Source organism: Oryctolagus cuniculus, chromosome 10 (assembly GCF_964237555.1).
Source record: "Oryctolagus cuniculus chromosome 10, mOryCun1.1, whole genome shotgun sequence".
Taxonomy (NCBI): domain Eukaryota; kingdom Metazoa; phylum Chordata; class Mammalia; order Lagomorpha; family Leporidae; genus Oryctolagus; species Oryctolagus cuniculus.
The window spans coordinates 20,622,805-20,637,829 of NC_091441.1; the positions used below are offsets into that span (position 1 = coordinate 20,622,805).

At 46.8% G+C, this 15,025-nt stretch overlaps 1 protein-coding gene across 1 annotated transcript in view; it reads left to right on the top strand.

The window, feature by feature from the left end:
- Positions 1 to 15,025, top strand: part of ATP8B1 (ATPase phospholipid transporting 8B1) — a 127,459-nt gene that overhangs the window by 97,204 nt on the left and 15,230 nt on the right. Inside the window, exons 16-20 of the mRNA XM_002713627.5 lie at positions 6,334 to 6,522; positions 9,294 to 9,406; positions 11,521 to 11,685; positions 12,694 to 12,805; positions 14,052 to 14,127. Coding sequence (XP_002713673.1) covers positions 6,334 to 6,522; positions 9,294 to 9,406; positions 11,521 to 11,685; positions 12,694 to 12,805; positions 14,052 to 14,127 — 655 coding nt within the window. The remainder of the gene's footprint in view (positions 1 to 6,333; positions 6,523 to 9,293; positions 9,407 to 11,520; positions 11,686 to 12,693; positions 12,806 to 14,051; positions 14,128 to 15,025) is intronic.

Consider the following 15,025-nt stretch of genomic DNA (forward strand, 5'->3'; position numbering starts at 1 on the left):
AGGAAGCATAATTAATGTGCATCTGCGTGGGGATGGGCGAGGCTGACCTTTAGGTGCCTTTGCAGAAGTCAATGCAGTTTGTGCTGGCTTTGTATTGCAGGTTCATCCAGTAGCAGTGAAAGCTAGTTCCTTTATCACATATGAACACCATGACAATTCATAAAGATGCACAGGGACTTTATAGAAAGAGCAATCCCAGTCTGTCTGCACTGCATTCATCCATTCATTCCGTCCATGCCATTCTCCACTTTTTATTTAAATCAACGCAGCATAAAAAGTCCTTTCTCCCTCCACCCTTGACGTTTCCTGTGGAGCAGGGAGGAAGTCTCCAGAGAAGGAAGAGGCCTGTAAACTGGACGTGCAGGAGCTGCTCATGATCTCTTTCAGCAAGTCGCAGTGAAACTCAGTCTCTAGAGAAGACTCTAATAGGGCCATGAAGTGAGATAGTGGGGTTCCGCCTGGGGTAGATCCAGGGAAGGATCTATCTGCAGCCAAGTGGACAAGGATAGGAAAGGGATGATACCAGGTCTTGAAGCACCCAGAGGTCAAAGTCTGTGTGCCTAATCAAGCAAATTTTACTTGTACAATGAGGATAACGTGCAGTTCTTTTAAGCAACCTAGTTTCCTTAAGTTTTGACTCATTAGCCTTTGAGTATGGTACTGTTGTGAGAGCTAACTGGTCAACCTAGGTAAATGTCCATTAGTCGTATGGTCTCTATTTTCTTTTTCCTACTGGAATATCATGGGAAGAGCCCTGGACTTCGTGCTGGAGGTGAGCCAGCCCAATTGTCTGAGTGTTGCAGGCAGGAGAGTGGACGTTCTGTCTCTTCCAGCCTCTGTCCTACCGTCAGCTGAGGCAGAGAGAGATGCATCCTGGGAATCATCCTGGGATAAGTCATTTGCTGTAGTCGCTAAGAATGGAAGCAAGTTGGGGCTGGTGCTGTGGCGTAGCAGGTAAAGCCGCTGCCCACAGTGCCCGCATCCCATATCGGCGCCGGTTCAATTCCCAGCTGCTCCTCTTCTGGTCCATCTCTCTGCCATGGCCTGGGAAAGCAGTAGAAGATGGCCCAGGTGTTTAGGCCCCTGCACCTGCATGGGAGACCTGGAAGAAGCCCCTGGCTCTTGGCTTCGGATCAGCCCAGCTCTGGTCGATGTGGCCAGCGGATGGAAGATTTGTCTCTCTCCCTCTGACTCTGCCTCTCTGTAACTCTACCTTTCAAATAAATAAATATTAAAAAAAAAAAAAATAGAATGGAAGCAAGCTGGGTTTCTAGGTGCAGAAGGCTAGAGGAGAAAGCGGTTCTGGCATTAATCCAAAAAGGACTTTGAAATGGTCCCTTGGAAATGACCTGGGGGCCCACACCGCTGCATTTTATGGATAGGGAAATTGAGACCTAGAAGGCACCTGTGCAGGCTCAGCCAGCAGTGTCAGTCTTCCCCCATGCTGCTGCCCCTTTGCTCTTGTTTTCCCTCTGGTATAAGACAATGGGGATTGGCTAGTGTTCATTAAGCATAGGGAAGGGAGCCCCCTCACATAGGTTGGCATGAACATCTGAGTTCTCAGCACTCTGTGTGGCGGAGTGTTGAGGACGTCTAGAGGCCACGTGTGGAGAGGCTGCAGGAGCTTTCTGTTACTCCGTAAAGAATAGGTGAGGTTCAGCAGCTTGCAACACCTGCTTATGAGCTCCTAGTTGCCTAGATCCGAGTCTGAGCATGGTGTGGCTCCTCCCTACTCAGCATCTCCCCAAAATCAAGGTTGGGCCACGTTCTCATCTGGGGCTCACTGCCCTCTTCTGAGTTTGTGGGGTTGTGGGACTGAGTCCCCCAATTCCTTATTCGCTGTCAGTGTGACTTGCTGTCCACTCTCGGTGGCCACCCTCAATCCTTGCCAATTGGTGTCTTCCATCTTCAAAACCAGCAGTGGAGAATCTTACTTAAATTGAAAGCCTTTCTGAGAATACTACCATCTCTTTTAAGGGCTCACCTAGTTAGGTCAGGCCCACCTGGATCATCTGATCGTCAGGTCAACTGGCTAGGACTTGAATTGCATCTGCAAAATCCCATTGTAGTAGCACCTAGTGCTTGGTGGAGTACCTGGGACATGAGAGTACACAATGGGCAGGAACCTTGGGACCATGTAGGCTTGTGCTCTTGAGGCCATGGAGCAGAGTGGAGAGGCTTAGAAGCCTTTGTTACTGGGGCTGTTACTCACTGATCGGAGAGCCTGTTTCAGGAGGTGTGAGCATCACCCTGTGTGCAAAAGCCCAAAGCTGGACCCATGCAAGGGCTCAGGGCATGGATTGGGGTGGGGCGGGGAGGTGTCTTTGGCAAGGATGAGAAAGCCACAGGTATGGGAGACATTTGGTAAAGGACTTGAAGGGCTGGGACAAGTGCGAAGTCTAAAATTGACTTCTTGAGTCAAGACTTGTGCCTGGAAGAGGTGGGGAGCCCTCGTCAGACAGAGGAAGCCAGGGAGGAAGAATGCGAAGTGGTATTTGCGGTCTGAGCACCTTCTTGTTTCATGCCAGTTCCATGAGCCACAGGTTGGTCTGTAAAAGAGAAAAACTCCTTCTGGTCATGGGAAGTAAAGCATTTTTTTCTTTTCCTTTCCTTTATTTTTTTTAAGATATTATTTGAGAGGCAGAGTTACAGAGAGAGGGAAAGTCAGAGAGGTCTTCCATTTGCTGGTTCACTCCCCAGATGGCTGCAACAGCTGGAGCTGGGCCGATCCAAAGCTGGGAGCCAGGAGCATCTTCCAGGTCTCCCACGTGGGTGCAGGGACCCAAGCACTTGGGTTATCTTCTACTGCTTTCCCAGGCCATGGCAAGAGCTGGATGGGAAGAGGAGGAGCTGGGACAGGAACTGGCACCTATATGGGATGCCGGCATCGCAGGCAGAAGCTCACCCTCTATGCCACAGTGCCAGTCCCAGTAAAGCATTTTCTAAAGGGCAGCGTGCCCTGGTTCGCAGCTTGGACTACGTTTCTGGAGGCCTTCATGTCTCTTAACCTGCGAGTCAGTGCTTCCATCACCAGAAGTATCAGAAGGGTTTTCTTCCTCTTTTGAAGATAAAAATACCAAGGTGTGAGCCGCAGCTCTGATTGTCTTACTTGTGGGAACTCTAGCACCTTGTGTGAACTTGCTTTTGTCTCTGTGGCAAGTCAGTTTGCGGTCAGTGTTATGCCAGGGATCACTGTGTCAGCTACAGTGGAAAGGGAAGCCCTGTGTTCTCTCTGCTGCTTGTTCAGTGCAGGTGAGTCTGGTGCCCTCTGGCATCTGCGTCTGCAAGGACGTTTGCAAAGCTGGCATGTGACCTTCTGGGTGGGTGATTAGAGAGAGGACCCACCATGTCAAGTTAAATTGCTAATTGGGAAGTAATTAATACTTAGAGGGAATCATCCAGAGCCGGCCTGAGGGCGGGAAAGGGCATGAGCTCCCCCCCCCCCCCCCCCCCCGAGCATCCTGCCCTTCCAAGGAGTCGGGGGTAGAATGCTGCACAGCACCGCTGGCCTGGGTCCTGGTTAAACTCCGTCAGAAAATGAAATCCCCTCTGTCGCTCCCCCTCTTCGTGGAGGAACGACACTGAACCCTGCCTAGGCTTCATATCCGAGTCACGGCACCATTATGTCGCTCCCCGTCTTCGTGGAGGAACGACACAGGACCCTGCGCTGTTCTTCTGTCTGCTCGGCCCTTCCCGGGTTTGCTGCTGGTTCTTCCCGGGTTGGCTGCCGTCCCTTCCACCTCCGTGGAAGGGCGGTTCCCCCTGCCACATTCCCCACTTCCGCGGGGGAGCGGCACACCGCCGGCCGGCTCTTTCCGGGGCTGCACAGGTGTTCCCCTTAGATGTTCCTGGTGCATGCCGTCTCTCTCCTCCTTTATAGTCCTCTTCCACCAATCCCAACTCTGCTACCCACACGCCGAGTACGCTGCTCTCCTCCAATCAGGAGCAGGTCCCACAGTTTATTGGTTGAACTGGAGGCAGCTGTGTAGAAGCTGTTTCCCTTCTCAGCGCCATATTGTGGGAAAGCAGATGCATAGAATAAGTCTTAATTCCAGTAACTTAGTCTAGTCCGAGTTGCTCCCAGTTGCTCCCCACACCCCTCAGCTATAAAAATTCATCTGGCCGTGGCAATGCTTCTTGTTCTATTTTGAGGCAGAATAACTGGAGTAGGAAAACAAACTCTTGGGTAGGTAGGCAGAGTATTTTTATAACTTTTTATGGACACAAAACATGTGTACAGAGGCACGGCCATCCTGTAGGGGGACAGCTAGATGAATATATCTTTGCCATGAGTGCTCAGATTTAAAAAAAAAAAAAAAAAGAACCTAATCTCTTAGAAGTCCCTTTTCTGTCCTCTTCTGGTCATTGTCCCTCCAGGAAAATGACCTCCTGACTTGGGGTAGCATGGGTTAGCTCTGTCATTGTTGTGAGTGCACAGGTGCAGGCCTGTGGTGTGTGTGCCGGCTCCTCTCAGCACTGCCAGGTGGGTTCTCTTTCTGAAGGGAACTTGTGACTAAAAGGCCGTTTTCCATTATTTAACTTTCAAACATCAAGACATTGCTCAGACTGACCAAGTTTTGTTTCGTTCTGATGAACAAGCTATATGCTCAAGTCATTACAAGGGAACCTCAGAAAGTTCATGGAAAATGAAATTAAAGGAATTTATTTTGGCGCAAAAAGGTTTGAAATCCATCTGAAGCTTTTTCATAACAGGCATTTTCCGTGAACTTTCTGAAGACCCCTCACATACTCTTACAGAGGTGAAACTGGTACAGCCCTTTGAGGAAATATTAGTGATCCATATCAATGTCCTCAAAAATGTCCTCTAGCTCAGCATTTTCACTACTACAAATCTATCCTGAGAAATTAGAGGTAGAAAAAAATTCTATGCCCAAAAGGTTATTATTTTAAAATTTTCTTTTTCTTTTATTTGAAAGACAGGAAGTTCCCATCCTTGATTCACTTCCCAAATTCCACAACATCCAGGGCTGGGCCAGGCTAACGTCAGGAGCCTGGAACTCAATATAGGTGTCCACATGAGGGGCAGGGACCCAAGTACTCAAACCATCATCTACATCTTCCCAGGTGTTCATTAGCAAGAAACTGAACCAGAAGCAGACCCGGGACTCAAACCAAGCACTGGCCTGTGATGCAGGCATCCCAAGCAGCATCTTAGCTGCAGAGCCAAACACTGGCTCCAGAAGTAAACCAAGTGCCTGCAAGGAGAAAATGGTGACATGTTTCCATTCAGTAAAATAATGTTTATGAGGAATTTTTAAATCTATAGCAGCGTGCTCAAAATATACTGTTAGCATAATGAGGGGGCAGGTGTTTGGCCTGGTGGTTAACCATATTAGAGTACTCGAGTTGGAATCCTGGCTCCACTCCCAGTTCTAGTTTTCTGCTAATGCAAACCATGAGAGGCAGTAGGCGATGGCTCAAGTAGTTGTGTCCCTGTTACTCACTTGGGAAACCGGGATTGAATTTCCAACTCCTGGCTTTAGCTTGGCCTCTCTATCCCCTGCCATTGTGGGTATTTAGGGAGTGAACCAATGGATGGGCATGCTCTCTTTCTGTTTTTGTCTCTGCCTCTCAAATGAGTAAATCATTTTTAAAAAGTATCAGTATATAAATGTATATTCAACATGACAAACAATTTCAGAACTAGGCATTTTTAAAAGATTTATTTTATTTGAAAGGCACAGTTACAGAGAGAGAGGGTGAAACAGAGAGAGGTCTTCCATCATCTGGTTCACTCCTCAATTGGCCGTAACAGCTGAAGACTGGCCCAGGCTGAAGCCAGGAGCCTGGAACTCCATCCAGGTCTCCCACATGGGTGGCAGAGGCCCAAGTACGTAGGCTATTTGCACTGCTTTCCCAGGTGCATTAGCAGGGAGTTGCATCACAAGTAGAGCACCCAGGACTCAAACTGGGATTCTGGTTTGCACTCATATGGGATGCTGACATCTCAAGCAGTGGTTTAACCTACTGAGCTACACTGCTAACCCCAGAACAAGGCATTTTACAAATGACCAGAGGAAATGATAACAAAACATCAATTTTGTTGTCTTTCCTCTGGATGGTGGGGTTATGGGAAAATGTTTTTCTCTTCTTGGCCAACTGTTCTCTAGTTTATATCAATGTTTGCAATTTAATGTGCAATTTAAAGCTTACGGTGTTTGCATTGTGCCATGCTCCTGGAGAGCCGGTGTCCTGTCTTCCTGGGGCAGCTGCGGGCTTTGCTGTGCATGCTCACCCTCCTGGAGACCTCAGGGCATAGCACAGGGATGAGCAGTGCATTTGGTTTTACAGCTCTTCTGCTTCCCTTGCCAGGTCAGCTCAACTACCAGGCGGCCTCTCCGGACGAAGGTGCCCTGGTCAATGCCGCTAGGAACTTTGGCTTCACCTTCCTGGCCAGGACACAGAACACCATCACCATCAGCGAGCTGGGCACCGAAAGGACCTACAATGTCCTTGCCATTTTGGACTTCAACAGTGACCGGAAGCGGATGTCTATAATTGGTAGGTCTTTCTCAGAGTCTGCCTAGGAATCACTTATCTGAGTGTTGTGTTTGGATCATTTTATTTAATGATGTCAGGATAAAGCAGGCAACAAGTGGACCAGTTGGGCCCTGGAAGGTTCCATAGACACACTGACACTGGTAGGTTTTTTTTCTTCTTCATTCCTCACCCTGTCCACTACTCAAAGGGACAGCAGCAGGTGCCTGAATCTTGCAAATGTGTTGAGGTGCTTTCACCATAGGGACCGTCAGCCACTGAATTTAGAGTAGCAAGCGCCACATGGCCGGAGCCCCCTGTGGACAGCTTGGAGTGCTGCCTGTGATGTGGGTGACTTTTAGAGCCCCTCCAAGCTCTCCTCTTCTACCCTGGACATTACAGAAGGGAGGATTCAGTAGGAGAGTTCTGAGAACAGTGAGCCTGAGCCTAACAATCCAAGTCAACCTACAGTCCAGGCACTCAACCAGGTGGCGATGGTGATCACGTCCTAATTGTGAATCTGTTTCAGCTCATAATTTTTTTTTTAATTTTTTTTTTTTTGACAGGCAGAGTGGACAGTGAGAGAGAGAGACAGAGAGAAAGGTCTTCCTTTGCCGTTGGTTCACCCTCCAATGGCCGCCGTGGCCGGCGCGCTGCGGCCAGCGCACCGCGCTGATCCGATGGCAGGAGCCAGGAGCCAGGTGCTTTTCCTGGTCTCCCATGGGGTGCAGGGCCCAAGCACCTGGGCCATCCTCCACTGCACTCCCTGGCCACAGCAGAGAACTGGCCTGGGAGAGGGGCAACCGGGACAGAATCCGGCGCCCCAACCGGGACTAGAACCCGGTGTGCCGGCGCCGCTAGGCGGAGGATTAGCCTAGTGAGCCGCAGCGCCGGCTTCAGCTCATAATTTGAAATCATTTCACGCCTATAGAAATGTTGCACGAATGGTTTAAAGAACCATACGCACCAATTATGAGCATTTGCCCTGTTTTCTTTGTCAATTCCATTACACAAGTGTACTTGAAAAATTAATAGAGCATGAAATTAAGAGATAACTTTAGGGAGTGGGTGTTTAACCTAGTGGTTAAAATTCTTGCATCCCACATCAGCGGGCCTGGATTTGATTCCCAGCTCTGGCTCCTGGCTGCAGCTTCCTGTCCATGCAGGCCCCAGGAGGCAACAGTGATGGCCCAAGTAATTGAGGTCCTGCCACCCATGTGGAGGACCTGGTTTGCATTTTCGTTTTCCAGCTTTGGACCCAGCTCAGCTCAAGTTGTTGCAGGCATTTGTTGGAGAGTGAACCAGCAGATAGCTTTCTGTCTCTCAAAAAAAATTATCTTTTTATTTATTTATTTAGTTAAAATTTTTTTTAAATCCATGCATAGTTTTTTTATAATATATGTTTTCCATAAACTTTCTGAAGTCCTCTCATACACACAGGTTATTATTTTCTGACCACTTGAGATTAAGTCACATACGGAATTAATGCCTCTTTCCCCATAAATACTTAAGTAGGTATTTCCTAAGAACAAGAACATTCTATTATACATGCTGATCAGCACCAGGAAGTTTAAGACGATATAATATTACTATCTAATCTACACAATGTTTCAGATTTTCCCAGGAAATTTCTTTCCTTTCTTATGTTTTTCTATTCTAGGAGCCAATTCAAGATTGAATATTTCATTAGGTGATCATGACTCTGAATCAAGATTAGTTCTTCAGCATGTTTTTAAAAACCTGTTTATTGGAGAAGGAGAAGGGGGAAGAGAGGGAGCGAGAGATCCTACCCAATGGTTCACTCAACCAAATGCCCTTAACATAGAGGACAGAGTCGGGCTGAAGCCAAAGCCAGGGGCTGGGTCTCAATCCAGGTTTCCCATACAAGTAGAGGGACTCCAATACCCAGAGTTCTCATTAGCAGGAAGCTACAGTCAGGAGCTGGGGCTGGGGCTTGAACTTTGATGGTAGATTTAGGCATCTTAACTGGCATCTTAACCACTGTGCCAAATGCCCATCCCTTTCATCCTTTTTTAATCTTTCATATACTGACGTTTGTGGATAACACAGACAGTTATCCTGTAGAGGGTCCCTCAGTGTGGGTCTGCCTGCTGTGCCCTCATGATTTAGGTTCAGGTCACATATTGTTGGCAGAAAAAGAGCCCATAAGCGATGTCATACCCTTCCCCAAGTATCACAGCAGAAGGCACGTGGTGTGGGTTTGCCTCATTGTGGTGATGTGAACTTTGATTACCTGAGTAATGTGTCTGCCAGCCTCCTCTGTGTATCACTCCTGGTATTTACCAAACCCAGCAAAATTTAAAATCTAGTAGCCATGAAGCTCACACTATGATGAAATTATCGCACAGCTCAGAAAACGAGCAAATGGTTCCAAAGAGTAGTGTGGTCTGAGTATTAAAGAAGCAAGTGTTGTGAGTTCCTGCGTAAGAACGATTCCTGTTGCTTGGCCTGGACAAAGCAAACACAATGGAATAAAGTAGCTAGCCTAGGGTATAGCTCACAGTAGAGAGTCAGCAAACATTTGTTAGAAGAAAAAGAACGATACAGAATACTGGGCTGACTGTGGACGAATTTTTTCAGATTTATTTCACTATTACAGTCAATGTAGACAGCAGCTCACCAGCTCTGAGGGCGGTGTTTTCCTAGCTGCATTGATGATTTTAAATTAATAATGGATTGTGAGCTCAGCTAATGCTTCTAATTAATTATACGAATGTAGTTTCCTATTAAGAAGCAAACTTAACTCTGTGTGCTTTTCTTTCCCTTGCTACCAGTAAGAACCCCAGAAGGCAACATCAGGCTTTATTGCAAAGGTGCTGACACTGTGATTTACGAACGGTTACACCGCATGAACCCCACCAAGCAGGAGACGCAGGATGCCTTGGATGTAAGCCTCACCTCCCCTCTGTCTGCCACAGCGCTGTCTGTCTGTCTGATGCTCTCTCCTTATCTCAAGTGAAAGCTGTGTGTTAACTGTTGACCCTCCACCTGCTCTGAGACAGCTGGGTAGAAAAAGCACCTCGGCACGAATACAGCCAGCTATAGGCTCCCGTTCTGACCCTGCCGCTGAAATCCTGGGAAATGGCCTTGGTTCCCTTTCCCAGCCCCTAGGTCTCCAGGATCTGCAGGGCAGATATTGGGGTGGGGCTTATCTTTCTCCTTGAGCCAGCCACAGGTCTACACTAAGCCATGGTCTTAATATCTGTGTGGCCCTCAAGAATTCCACCAACTGCTAGGTGTAGAACGAAGGAAAGCAAATGTTCCTGTATGACTGGGAGTGACCAAGCACTGTGTTGATCGTAGGGTTGTGATGTCTTTGTCACTAGAACAGTTTGGTCTTGATTGCTTCGGAGTCCTTATCTTAGAAAGCTACACACTTGGTGCACGGATACTGCAGCTATTCAGAATGTTTCTGGAACTAGCACTTTGGGGATGGCCAGCCAGTCCCCATGTAGTTTGGCTTTTGTATGACAGCAGCGAGGTACAAAGGAGATTGGTCAGAACTGGTGTCCCTTTTCTGCCTCTTAAAAAAAAATTATGTATTTGAAAGGCAGAGCAACACAGAGGGAGAGATGGCCGGCATCTTTTGGTTCACTTCCCAAGTGACCACAACAGCCAGATCTTAATGAGGCCAAATCCAGGGACTCCATCCTTGTCGCCCATGTGGTTGGCAGATGTCCAACTACTTGGGCTATCTTCTGTGTCCTTTCCAGGTGTGTTAGCAGGGAGCTGGATTAGAAGTGTGAGGTAGCTGAGAAAAATGTTTATATATAACATGAGTCATTAGCTGCCCATACTAAAGAGGGAGAGGGCACGGGTATGTGACCTAGTGATTAAGATGCTATATCCTATACGGGAGTGCCCAGGTTCAAGTCCCAGCTCCACCTCCCGTTCTAGCTTCCAGCTATCGTGCATCCTGGAAGGAGTAGTGAGAGCCTGGGTCATTGCAACCAATGGAGAGGACCTGGGTTGAGTTCCTGGCTCCTACCTTTGATCTGGCCCAGCCCTGGCTGTTGCAGACATTTGGGGCATGGACCAGTGGACAGGTGTCCTCTCCATATCCGTCTCTCCCTGTGTCTCAAATGAATAAGTGTTTTTAAAAAACAGAGAGTGCGGGTGATTGCTGCCAGGGAGGTTTGTTAGAAAAAGCATCTTCAGCTTTCAGCTCTTAGTCTGTAAGGATTTCCCTTAAGGATTAACTGAGTTTTAGAGGCAGCCAAGAGCTCTACAGGGAGAAGCCGGATGAATATGTTGTTTACTAAGTGGGGGTCACTGTTTAAGTACTTACCGACACTGGTAAGTGTTCTTACCAGTTCGACACTGGACGAATTCTCATGAAGATGTGAACAGTGACAATGTAATCAAATAAATGCGAAAACTTCCAAAGAATCTCTCAAAGGAAATGCTGATTTGGGTGAGCCGTTTCAGCCTTCTTGGCTAGACCAGAGGTGACCGTGAAGGAATGGAAGATTTTTATATTGAAATATTGGTATTTAAAACAGTTTACCCCAGAAGAAAATGCCTAGATGCTGTTTTTCACTAAAATGTCTGATCTCAGCTTTAACAGTGGCTCGCATATTTTAGGACTGGCTTGAGAGAATGCTGCTTGGTTGCCAATCTGCAGGAGATAGTCCTGGGGCACATTGTGAGGGCAACAGTGCTGGAGACACCATTTACCCCAAGGAAGCTCCTTCAGTCTATTGTCATTAACAGGAGGAGGCTTCCTTTGCTCTGACAACATGAGTGAGAAAGGTAGAGCTTTTCCTTTAATCCGGGATCTGACACAGTCCCGGGACCCACCAAATGCTTAGAAAAACCAAGCCCATTCTAAAGGGAGGTTTAATCCCTTTTGTGGCATGCGTTTGCACACAGTCCATCATCTTTCATCATGTCCTTTGACATTCTCTTAGTCTGTTACTTAAATGTGATTTCAAACTTGATCTTGAAATACATGAAATTCACTATTCTTTGTATACATGGATTGTCTCTTATATGAAACAGATCTTTGCAAGTGAGACTCTTAGAACTCTGTGCCTTTGCTACAAGGAAATCGAAGAAAAAGAATTCGCAGAATGGAATAAAAAGTTTACGGCTGCCAGCGTGGCCTCGGTCAACCGAGACGAAGCTCTGGATAAAGTATACGAGGAGATTGAAAAAGACTTAATAGTGAGTTTCAGCCTTGATGTTCTAAACAGAAAACTGAAAATCTTATGAAGTATTACTACTTGTTTTAATTTCATGTTTCAAAGATAATTCTAGAAATCCCTTGTGTTTGAAGTTGGTACAAGGGAACTAGATCATTTGAATTCTTTTTGCTTGGCAAGGAGATTTGAAGTTGGCCTTATGAGACAAAATTAGGAGAGGTATTCATCTAATTCTGTTTTTACATCACATATAAAATTTCTCTGTGATTTTTACACAAAAACTAGTATTTACTCATTTCACTATGGAATTACTGAAACAATTTATATTCTGACAAATCTCGTTTTTGAAGATTTATTTAAAAGGCAGAGTTACAGAGAGCGAGGGAAAGACAGAGACCTTCAATCTGCCTGTTTATTCCCATATGGGCACAATGGCCAGGGCTGAGCCAGGCTGAAGCCAGGAACTCCAGCCAGGTCTCCCCGATGTGTGGCAGGGACCCAAGCAATTGGGCCACCTTCTGCTGCTTTCCCAGGTGCATTATCAGGGAGCTGGATTGGAAGTGGAGCAGCTGTATACCCCAGTTGGTATCAATACCTGCCGTTGGCCCAAGAGAGTACCAAATGGGGTATACACTGAACCCCTCATTTTACAGGGTAGCAAATTGTTAAAATATTTTGGGGGGTTACCTTTTTTTATAGATTTGTTTGAGAGGCAGAGTTAGGGAGAGACAGAGAGATCTTCCATCAGCTGCTTCATTCCCCTAAATGGCTGCAACAGCTGGACTTGGGCAGATCTGAAGCCAGGAGCTTCTTCATGGTCTCCCACGTGGGTGCAGGGGCCCACTTGGGCTGTCTTCCACTGCCTCTCCAGGCCACAGGCAGAGAGCTGGATTGGAAGAGGAGCAGCGGGCACAGGAACTGGCGGCCCTACGGGATGCCAGCGCCGCAGGCAGAAGCCCAGCCAGCCACGCCCCAGCGCTGACCCCTGGGGGTTGTTTTCTGACTCCATTTCTTCAAATGTGCATTGCAGCTCTTGGGAGCCACAGCAATTGAAGACAAGCTGCAGGATGGAGTTCCAGAAACCATTTCAAAACTTGCAAAGGCCGACATTAAGATCTGGGTGCTTACCGGAGACAAAAAGGGTAATTCGCTGCCTTGAGAACAGCGTCTGTTCACGCATAAATATTTACAGCTGCCATTTCCCTTGTACAAATCCAGACTTTCCATCCTGTAAAACCTCATCTAGGTCTTTGGGAGGGAGAAACTTTCCTTGAGAAACCCTCCTACGACTTTCCAGCCCCCTCGGACCACATCCTTGTCCATCTTCCCTCCAGGAGCAGGGTTCATCCTGTACGGTTTGGCTCCTGGTCACATCTTGCTGATTGTGATGAGCAGGCAGACATGGCCTCCTGCCTGAAAAGACCACGCCCCTGTCCCTCCGTCCTTCCAAAGTTCTGCCATTTGCTGGAACAGTACAAAAAGGGTTGTGAATAACAGCTTTTGTTTTCTTGCCCAGTTTTATTGCTTGCAAATCATAATAATTTGATACCCAAGGAAAGATTTTCATTTTTAGGTTTTGAGCTCAACAGTCATCTACTCCACAAGCCTCCCACAGGAAATTAGATAATGTCTCTTGTTTTGACATTGTCATTGGGGGCTGCGCTCTGTGAGGTTAAGGGAAGCACAGCCGTGACCTTTAATAAATACCAAATGGATGGTAATGGAAAAAGGGAAAAAATATCTTTAGTCAAAGGCCCTTGTGAGCATTGAGGGGAGTGGCTGCCCTCTCTCTTTAACAGTGATTACAGCCTAGGAACTGAGTGTGTGTAGGACTCATTTATTAAATAACTAGTTTATGTTTCTCAATATAGCATGTTTTATTGTTGAAAACACCTCAAACAGGCCTTTGATCGTCACTTATTACAAAGAAAGGAATTTGTTTTCTTTGTATGATTACTATACATTGCTACTGAAAAATGGCATATTTGGTTGAATCTGGATATGTTCATGAACTGACAAAAATAATATCATTATTACAGTCTGAATATCCCTTATCTGAAATTCCTGGGACCAGAGTGGTTCAAATTTTGGGTTTTTTGAGGGAGGGATTATTAGAATATGTGTGTATAAAATATCTTGGAGGTGGGATCCACATCTAAACATGAAATTCAATTATGATTCATTTACACCCCAGACACATTGCCCAAAGATAATTTGATACAATGTTTTACGTGCACCTGCATTTGGCCTACAACCCAACACATCACGTCAGAACTCAGTTTCAGATTTTGGATTTTTGGATTAAGAATGTTCAACCTGTATTGGATAAAACCAATTATTGAGCTTAGTAGTAGGAATGACATTTGACATGACTTTATTCTGCTGTAGAAACTGCTGAAAATATAGGATTCGCTTGTGAACTGCTGACTGAGGAGACCACCATCTGCTACGGGGAAGACATAAGGTAAGTATGAGCCTGGGGTATGAGACCCTCCAACAGCTCAGACTACACGGGCAGACAAGAGAAACAAGGCGAGAACGTGTTACTTCAGTGACCTCGTGTTTAAGTGGAGCAGGAGACTAGCAGGCAGTTCCAAGGTAATGCACTGTGGCCTATTGTTTGAGTAGAGTTTAGTTTTAGGGAAACTTGGGGTCTTTCAGGGGCCATTTTTCCTCCATTCTTTGCAAGCCCTCAGTGCTTACTCACCTGCTAAAGCAGAAACTGAGCCTGTGACAGCCTCATAAATTAATTATGAATTAATATGAATTTCATGTCTTGCCTTTTCTAGAAATTACACCTTTTTTAAAGATTTTATTTATTTTATTTGAGAATTAGAGTTACAGACAGTGAGAGGGAGAGACAGAGAGGTCTTCCTTCCGTTGGTTCACTCCCCAAATGACCATAATGGCCATAGCTGTGCCGATCCGAAGCCAGGAGCCAGGAGCTTCTTCTGGGTCTCCCACATGGGTACAGGGGCCCAAAGACTTGGGCCATCTTCTACTGCTTTCCCAGGCCATAGCAGAGAGCTGGACTGGAAGTGGAGCAGCTGGGACTAGAACTGGCGCCCATATGGGATGCCAGGGCCGCAGGCAAAGGATTAACCTACTGCGCCATGGCACTGCCTGAAATTACACCTTTTAAAAGAGAAACAGGAGAAGAAAAACATCCATCCTTGGCCCCATTACGCAATGGATTGGACGGGTTACTTCCCATAGGCCGTCTGTGGTCTCATGTAGGGGACAGGCATGAGTTGAAACCTGGGCTAATGCAGAAACTGCCTTAGTCCTGAAATGCATCGTGAGACAGCCCTGCCTGGCTGGGATGCTACACACGCCACACGCAGTCAGCACGACGGGTTGGA